General features: G+C 55.7%; 1 protein-coding gene across 1 annotated transcript; it reads left to right on the top strand.

Annotated features, from left to right (window-relative positions):
• Positions 1-6,265: 6,265 nt before the first annotated feature.
• LOC119352740 (anthocyanin 3'-O-beta-glucosyltransferase-like) lies at positions 6,266-8,063 on the top strand. Its single transcript, XM_037619324.1, has one exon. The coding sequence runs from the start codon at positions 6,407-6,409 to the stop codon at positions 7,829-7,831; it is 1,425 nt and encodes a 474-aa protein (XP_037475221.1). The 5' UTR covers positions 6,266-6,406; the 3' UTR covers positions 7,832-8,063.
• Positions 8,064-9,451: the final 1,388 nt, after the last annotated feature.

Here is a 9,451-nt window from a genome sequence, read left to right as displayed (position 1 = left end):
CCCCCCACAAGGGCCCAAGGCGCCTAAGGGGTGGAAAGGGGGCAAACCCTAAGGGCAGATGGGCCTTAGGGCCCATCCTGGTGCGCCTCCCTCTCCCCCTCCCCTTGGCCGCCCCCTGGATGGGATCTAGGGGCTGCCGCGCCACCCCTAGGGAGGGAACCCTAGGTGGGGGCGCAGCCCCTCCCCTTCCCCTATATATACTTGAGGTTTGGGCTGCCCATGACACACGAGTTCCTCTCCTCTTGTTGGCGCAGCCCTACCTCTCTTTCTCCTCGTCTTTTGTGGTGCTTGGCGAAGCCCTGCTGGAGTACCACGCTCCTCCACCACCATCACGCCGTTGTGCTGCTGCTGGATGGAGTCTTCCTCAACCTCTCCCTCTCTCCTTGCTGGATCAAGGCATGAGAGACGTCATCGGGCTGTACGTGTGTTGAACGCGGAGGTGCCGTCCGTTCGGCACTAGGATCTCCGGTGATTTGGATCACGACGAGTACGACTCCATCAACCCCGTTCTCTTGAACGCTTCCGCTTAGCGATCTACAAGGGTATGTAGATGCACTCTCCTTCCCTTCGTTGCTGGTTTCTCCATAGATAGATCTTGGTGACACGTAGGAAAATTTTGAATTTCTGCTACGTTCCCCTTCAGGACGGTGGCGGTGGCAGTGCCCCATCCGGCGAGGTGGGATGTCCTGCTCGTTATGGTGACGACGGCTACTGCGGATCCAACGCTCCATTTGGATCCGTCGCGGGGAGGCCTTTCGCCGACCGGCGGCGCATGGAGGGACCGGTGAGGAGATGCCGGATCTCCGCCGGAGTACCGACGGCAACATACGTCTTCGTGGCGAGGTTCCGCTCGGTTCCAGCCATCCACGAGGTCGGGAAGACGTGGCTTCCGATGAAAATCGCGCCAGACTGTGGTCTTGGCGGACGATGACGGCGTCTCAGACGCCGTTTCCTTCTGGAGGCATCGTCGTTGCAGGTCTCATCAACCTGATCGGGAGGTTCCGGGGGAAACCCTAGATCTGGGTCTACCGGATCGGACGATGACGGTGCTATCGGTATCGTTCTCCTTCATGGGGGCATCGTTTTGGAGCGAGTGCTGGTTGGAGGGGACAAGAGGAGGAGCGGTGTTTCATCTGCTCCATTGATGACGGCGGATCTCGGCGGTGTGGCGCAGTGGAGACTCGGCGCCTGATGAGCGGAGATGGACTCGCGCAGGAGGGTGACGAGGCCTAGCGTCATGGTGGCGTCGGCGGCAGTTGGACCGGCCAAGATTGATGTAGCAGTACAGCTCTGAAGATGAATTCGTGGCAGGTGGCTGCGGCGGCCTCATACCCGGCAGGGGTCCTGGTTGAGAAGCATGCCGGACTGGTGGGTGCCCATACCTGGCAGGTGTCCTGGGTGGGACCTCAAGTCTTTAGATGTTTAGGTTTGGCTGTGTGGTCTGTTTGGTATTAGGCCCAGACTTTCAGCACCCCTACATCAACTGGATAGGGATAGCGACAGTTGTTGCTTAGTTTGGTGGCTTTAGACTTATTGTTGTATGACTCTGTACGGTTTTGTGTCAATAATTAATAAAGTGGTCGTATTCATCGTCCAGATGCAGAGGCCGGGGGTCGTCCTCCTTTTCTAAAAAAACTCCTTTCGTTTTTAAAAGAGTGTATTTCCAACTTTGTTGGAAAGTCAAACTTTTTTTTGTTTGATCGTATTTGTACAATAATAGATCAAAATTTATGCCATCAAATTAGTAGCATTAGATTCATGATAAAATATATTTTCGTCATATACCTATTTGATTTCATAAGCACTCATATTTTTTTGCACAAATTCAGTTAAACTTTGAGATAGTTTAACCCTCTAACAAAATGTGAAGTACACTTTTTTAAAAACGGATGAAGTATGAGAGATCGGAGGCTCTCTTTTCGTGCAAAACGAGGACTTCATTGGCATCCAACATGTTTTGTCCTCCAAGCACGCTAATCTGAGGTAAAGTAGAATGCTTGGCAGCTGTTATCCTTGCTGCTGTCGACTTTTACGGTAGTGGCGCACCGGCACATTGACATCGGCGTCCCTGTTCAGCACGTACGACCTGTCTGCCATTCTTCTAGCTTTGCACTCTGCTCCAGCTCCGTTCCTCAAATCCTTGAGCCTGTACGTGTAAGAGAGGTCGGCGTGGCCGGCGTCTGGCGTGGGAAGGTGCTCATGGCGTCTGCCGAGGACAGCAGCCGCTGCACATGCTATTCTTCCCATAGTTCTTCCCATAGCTCATCCCCTGCCACCTCATTCCGATGGCCGACATCGCCACGCTCTTCGCGCCACGCGGCGTCAGGTGCACCATCCTCACCACCCTCGTGCAAGCTTTCACCATCCGCTTCATAGTTGACCTCTCTTCTCTTATATCCAGGTCAAATATGTAGCGGATATGAAGCGCCCGAGCGCGCCGACCTCACGTTGGGCCATCTGACCCCATATATATCCCTCCCGATTCGTTTGCCGGATTAAATCCTAGCCACTTCACTCCTCTCCCCTCCACTCCCCTCCACCACACAAACTCCCGTTCGGCAGTCTCCGGCCGTCTTCGGCATGGCGGGCAACCGATCGGAGTCGTTCACCTCCAAATCCATCGACCCCGAACTCATCTCACACGGCCACGAGGGGGAGATGGCCGTTCGGCTTGCGCTCCGCCGCTCCCGGGAGGAGGCCTGCGCCCGGCAGCGATCGGACTCCTTCTATTGAGAATCCATTGCGTCCGCCCAGATGGCGCATGGATCCGGCACTAGATGTGCCGTCGCTGCCTCACGCGTAGGCGGTGTGGTCCGTCTGGCGCCTGAACGCGATGGCGGATGCGCAACCGCTCCGTTGGCGCGCCGAGCATCGGTACGCGCCATGGGCATTGTCCGACGAGAAAATGGCACTGCGTGCCCGTCGTGCGAGGCAGCGGGTGCGGGACGCGGCGGCAGCCCTCGCGGCGGTGGACGTCGGCGAGGCAGAGTCACATTTTCCTGCGCCCCGTATGAAGCAGCAGTCCGGGCGCCGCAACCGCGTCGTTGTGGATGTTGCTGGCTTATCCCAGGGTGGATCCATCGTCAAGCTGACGTCCACTGACACCACTCGTGTTCTGTGCTCCGACGAGGAAGAGTAAGGCATGGGAGACGGTGGCACCTTGAGTCCCGTGAACCGGCTCATGTCACATGCCCTACTCTATCTTGCCAGGTACCAGACCAACACTCGAAGGGGCGCAGCCGGCCGCCGGACATGGACACGGCGGAGCCGTACGAGGTCTGCTTAAAGATCGTTGTGTTGCATGTAATAATATAGATTTGAGGTTTCTAGTTTATGGATCCAGATGAGAAATGCATTATTTGAGATGTCGAAGGGTCGGATTTGTCAAGTTCGAGGTATTAGGCCAACTCCACCGCGCGACCCTATCCTGTCCGCCCCCGTCCATTTGGGGTAAACGGGACAAACGAGACGGCCAGCGCGCGGGCGCAAACGGACTTTTGTCCGCTTTGTGTCCGCTTTCGACCCATCCCGGCCCAAAGTTGCGCCCGTTTTGGGGTGAAACGGACAGCGCGCGGACGGGCGGGACACGCGCGCTTGTCCTCCCCTGGCCCGCCTATCGGTGGGAGAAACCAACCCCCCCCCACGCCCATTTGGCGCCATTTCCCCCAAACCCTCCCACATCCCTCCCGCCGCCCCCTCTCTCCCCCATCCATGGCCGATGCCCCGCCGAGTTCCGGCGGCCTGGCCGTCGACCTGACCGCAAAGGTGAAGAAGAAGGCGCCAAGGAAGCCGCGATCGGAGTGCACGCCGGAGGAGATCGCCAAGTTGGACACGGAATCGGCGAAGAGGAGGGAACGGAGAGCGGCCGTCAAGATCAATGCCGCCGCGGCCAAGTTCGTCGCCCAGCGCGAGGAGCTGGAGGCCGCGCGGCGCAAGGCCGCTGTCGACGAGAAGGAGGACATCGTCAACAAAGCGCACGCCATCCTCATGCTTGGCATGGGCCGTCCGGCGGGGTTCCATGCAGCGGCCGTCGGCCCGGCGAGCACAGGCTCGTCGGTCGCCCGGCCTACGCACTGCCAGTCGCGCGCCGCGCCCATGTCGCACGGCTTTCCTCCGCCCAGGCACGACGGCCAGACCCGTTTCTCGGCGTCGCCGGACGTGGGCTTGTTCGCGCCGTCCACACCACGCCCCGCGGCCGTCATCGACCTCAACGTCATGCCTGGGTCCAGCAGCGATGGGCGGCCGTCCGTCGAGATGCAAAGAAAGTAGGCGCGTGCACCGTTCACGGGCACCATGCCGGCCCCCCGCGTGTTGTTTGACGGAATGCCGACCTCAACGCCGACGGTGGACGACCCCTTCTACAATCAGTACATGGAGGACGTGATCTTCCAGGGTGGGCATGGCCGTGCCTACGACCCCGAGGCGACCCAAAGTCAGGATGGCCGCGCCCAGTACGTGCCCGATGAGGAGGCCGACGACCGTGCTGACTAAGACCATGGTGATTCGTGGCATGAAGACGACGACATATATGTCGAAGGTGAAGATGAAGATGAAGCCAATGATGTTGATATTAGTGGCGCTCCATTGTTCATAGACGAGCTCACCCAAAGAGCGGAAGCACAAAAGAAGCGGAAGAGCATTCACACCTGTTCATATACACAAGATGAGGACAAGTTGATTTGTCAATGTTGGATGGAGATTAGCCAAGATCCAAGGACCGGCGCGCAACGAAAGGGCATTGTTTTTTGGACGAGAGTCCACAAAACATTCCATGAAAGGAAGATGTTTGAGCCCTACCAAATTACAAGCAACCGTGGCATCGGTTCGATTCAAAAAAGATGGTTGTTCATCCAACAAGAATGCAACAAGTATTATGCCGCATTTGAGAGCGTTGAAGCACGGCCCGTGAGTGGTCTCGGCGTTGGGGACATGGTATGCTCTTCTCTTTCTAGCCCTTTCCTTGCTACGGCCATGATACTTCGGCCGTGTATATGTTTGCATGTTCACTTGTTGTTGATCATGTGGTGTAGGCATTTTAATCTTTGGAGACATTCAAGGCCCGGCACAATGACAAGCCATTCACTCTTACGCATTGTTGGGCGCTCATCAACAATTGCCCTAAGTTCAAGGATCAATACCGTGAACTTCAAAGAAAGAGAGGCAAGAAAACGGCCAAGTTCGCCGGAGGTGGGGATGGCGAGGCGTTGAAGAGGCCGAGGGGCAAGACCAACTCCAAGGTGGACGACATACGTGACGCCTCAACCATGGCCTTGCATGAGACTTTGCATGGCATGATGTCACATAAGGATGTGAGGGACGAAAAGAAGCGGCAAAGCAAGGACGAGCAAATGAAGCAATACCTAGACCTCCAAAGACAGAAGCTTGAGATGGAGGAGGCGGCCAAGAAGAGGAAGATAGACATGGAGGAGGCGGCCCGGCAAAGGCAGCTCGGTATGGAAGAGGCCGCCCGGCAAAGGCAGCTCGACATCGAGGCCGGCAACGTCAAGGCCAGGCAGAGGCAGCTCGACATCGAGGCAACCAATGCCGCCACCAAAGCGAAGGAGGTGGCCCTTGCGATCATGAGCGTGGACTTGTCGAAGATGAGCGACAAGACGAGGGCCTGGTTCGAGGCCAAACAGAAGGAGATGCTCGACGCCGAAGGCCTGAACTAGGTCGTCCGATCGGCGTGGCCGTTCTTTTTGGAGGCTGGCATGGGTGCCGCCCGCCCGCTGGGCTGCTGGCAGTGTGCCGGCGAAAAAACATTCACTTTGGAGGCCGGCTGTGTTGCCGGCCGCTGGCTGTGTTACCGGCGAGGACAACTATTCATTTTGGAGGCTGGCTGTGTTGCCGGCCGCTGGCTGTGTTGCCGGAGATGGTCGTGTAGGCCGCTGGCTTTGTTACCGGCATGATGAACTGGAGTTGTGAACTGGGGCTTGGCATTTGAAACGTCCCTTTTTTTAAAATAGACGCGAACAGGATGGAGCAAAAGGATGCGTCCACGCGGTGGGCAAAAGAATAAGGACAGGCCCGGACACGACCTCAAATCCCTATCCAAAGGGACAAAAACAGGACAAAAAGGGCGTCCGTTTGAGGTCGCGCGCTGTGGAGTTGGTCTTAGCAAAGGTTTTCCTTTGGTGCAAAATGGGGACTTCGTTGGCATCCAATATGTTTTGTCTTGCGAATCTGAGATAAAGTAGAATGCTCGGCAGCTGTTGTCGACTTTTACGGTAGTGGCGCATCGGCACATTGACATCGGCGTCCCTATTCAGCACGTACGACCTGTCTGGTGTGTGCCATTCTTCTACCTTTGCGCTTTGCACTTTGCTCCAGCTCCGGTCCTCAAATCCTTGAGCATGTACGTATAAGAGAGGCCCGCGTGGCCGGCGTCTGGCGTGGGAAGGCGGTCATGGCGCCTGCCGAGGACGACCAGCAGCCGCTGCACATGCTCTTCTTCCCCTACCTCATCCCCGGCCACCTCATCCCGATGGCCGACATCGCCGCGCTCTTCGCGGCTCGCAGCGCCCGGTGCACCATCCTCACCACGCCCGTGCAAGCTTCCATCATCCGCTCCATCGTCAACCTCCGTTCCCCGCCAATCGACATCGTCGTCGTGCCTTTCCCTGAGGTTGGTCTTTCGCCGGGCGCCCAGAGCGGCTCCCGTGGTGACCATGGCAAGCTCCAGCAGGCGGCGCGGCTGCTCCGGGAGCCATTCCGGCAGTTCCTCGCCGACCACCACGCCGGCCTCGACGCCGTGGTCTCCGATAGCTTCTTCCCCTGGTCGCTGGACGTCGCGGCTGAGTATGGCGTCCCGCGGCTCGCGTTCCTCGGCACCAGCATGTTCGCCCGGTGCTGCGCCGAAAGCTTGCTGCGCAACCACAACCCCGACGACGACGACGACGACGGGGGTGATCCCAACGCCGTCTTCTCCGTACCCGGGCTGCCGCACCGCGTGGAGCTGAGGCGGAGCCAGATGATGAGGCGCCCGGACCAGTTGGCGTTCGTCAAGGGCATCTACGCCGCGGACCAGAAAAGCTACGGCGAGCTGGTCAACAGCTTCCACGAGCTCGAGCCGGACTACGTGGAGCACTACCGCACGACGCTCCGCCGCCGCGCGTGGCTCATCGGGCCGGTGGCACTCGCTAGCGGCAGCAAGGACGAGGCGTCCAGAGGCACCGACGCGCTCTCGCGGGACGCGGACGGCTGCATCCCCTGGCTCGACGCCAAGCCGGCTGGATCGGTAGTCTTCGTCGCCTTCGGCACGCTATCCAGCTTCTCGCCGGAGCAGCTCCCGGAGCTCGCCCGGGGCCTCGACCTCTCCGGAAAGAACTTCGTGTGGGTCATCCCCGACGCCGACGCAGCATCGTCGGCCATATGGATGCCGGAAGGCTTCCCGAGGGCTACTCGTGGTTACATCATCCGCGGCTGGGCGCCGCAGGTGCTCATCCTAAACCACCCAGCGGTCGGCTGCTTTCTGACGCACTGCGGGTGGAACTCGACGCTGGAGGCGGCGAGCGCCGGCGTGCCGATGGTGACGTGGCCGCGCCACGCCGACCAGTTCTTCAACGAGAAGCTGGTCGTGGACGTGCTCGAGGTCGGCGTCAGCGTCGGCGCCAAGGACTACGGGTCGTCCACGGAGACCCATCGGGTGATCGGCGCCGAGATGATCGGCGACGCCGTCAGGTTATTGATGGAGGAGGTCGAAGGTGACGCGATGCGAAGAAGGGCGAGCGACCTCGGCCTAAAAGCGAGGAGCGCAGTGGAGAAGGGTGGATCGTCCTACGGTGATGCTGGACAGCTGCTGGATGAGCTCATGGCCCGCCGGAGTCGGTAACCGGGTGGTGGACGGTGATTCGATGGTGACGGCTAGTTACTTTTGAGCTTGCCGCACCATAAAAATCTTACTTTCAATAGACAAATGCAACGTTGGAACGCACCAAGAATAGCAAATTGACGTACGATCCCATGCTGGAAACGAAATGCCAAGTTTTTTTTCTTTTCAAGAAGAAAAGATTATGTTTCTGCATTGGCAATTTAGCATGATACCGAAATATTTTTTAAGTCAATTGCACCACTGATCCTAAAACTTAGCACGAAAAATCAGTTTAGTGCTAAAACCTGGGCATACATTGAACCGGTGTTCACAATTTGGTTTTGACGTGCATATACGATGTAAATCACGTTTGTATACGACACGATGCTGACTTGCGCGCCAACGTGGCATGGGACCTGCTGTCAGCCACCAAAAGATATAATTTATGAGGACCAATCTTTCACCCAGAGATAGCAGGTTACCTTTCCAACTGCTTAACTTTTTTTGTAGTCTCTCCTTGACGTGTTTACATTCAGCATTTGTGACGGCTCGTTACTTTTGAGCTTGCCGCACCATGAAAAATCTTACTTTCAATAGACAATGCAACGTTGGAACGCACCAAGAATAGCAAATTGACGTACGATGCCATGCTGAAAACGAAATGCCAAGGTTTTTTTTTCTTTTCAAGAAGAAAAGATTATGTTTCTGCATTGGCAATTTAGTATGATACCAAAATACTTTTTTGAGTCAATTACACCACTGGTGCTCAAACTTAGCACGAAAAGTGAGTTTAGTGCTAAAACTTGGGCATACATTGAACTGGTGTCACAACTTGGTTTTGACGTGCACATATGATGCAAATCACGTTTCTATACTACACGGTGCTGACTTGCGCGCCAACGTGGCATGGGACCTGCTGTCAGCCACAAAAAGATACTATAATTTATGAGGACCAATCTTTCGCCCTGAGATAGCATTTCCAACTGCGTAACCTTTTTTTGTAGTCTCTTCTTGACATGTTTACATTCAGCATTTGTGAGTCTTCGATAATGTATCGTATCCTCAAATAACTGATCGAAAACTGACTTAACCCCTAGCCAAACAATCCGCGTACAGGTAGGCCTCGTCTTGAGCCTCGCCAAAAAAATTCACTTTCATAGAATTTTATCTTAAGACCCAAGAGATGCACAAATGCTGACAAAGTTAATTTCAGATTCCCCGCTTTCTCTAGATCATGATCCATAAAGTAAATCGTATCCTTGGCATGTTGAAGGACAGAAAGTCCACCATCAACTAGATGATTAACGACCTCGTTAATTTGGCCATCAACCTTTACACGCTCAATGATGACAACTAACATATCAGTCACTATAATAAATATCATGGGCGATAATGAGTCACCTTGTCTCAATCCTCTCTTCATTTGGAAGTAGCGGCCAACGTCATCATTGACCTTAATGGCTACACTCCCACCGGAAACGAAGCTATGAACCAGGGAATGCCCCTCGGTAGAGAAGCGTTTCATTCTGAGAGTTTGTTGAATAAAAGACCACTTGACTTTATCATAAGCTTTCTCAAAATCAACGACTCATATAGCCACCACAGTAGCGCATCGATCACATGATGAGCTCAGCGCCCTCA

The sequence above is a fragment of the Triticum dicoccoides genome, chromosome 2A, assembly GCF_002162155.2.
Source record: "Triticum dicoccoides isolate Atlit2015 ecotype Zavitan chromosome 2A, WEW_v2.0, whole genome shotgun sequence".
NCBI classification, from domain to species: domain Eukaryota; kingdom Viridiplantae; phylum Streptophyta; class Magnoliopsida; order Poales; family Poaceae; genus Triticum; species Triticum dicoccoides.
The sequence above is the reverse complement of the archived record's forward strand: the minus strand, read 5'-3'. Positions and strand labels throughout refer to the sequence as shown.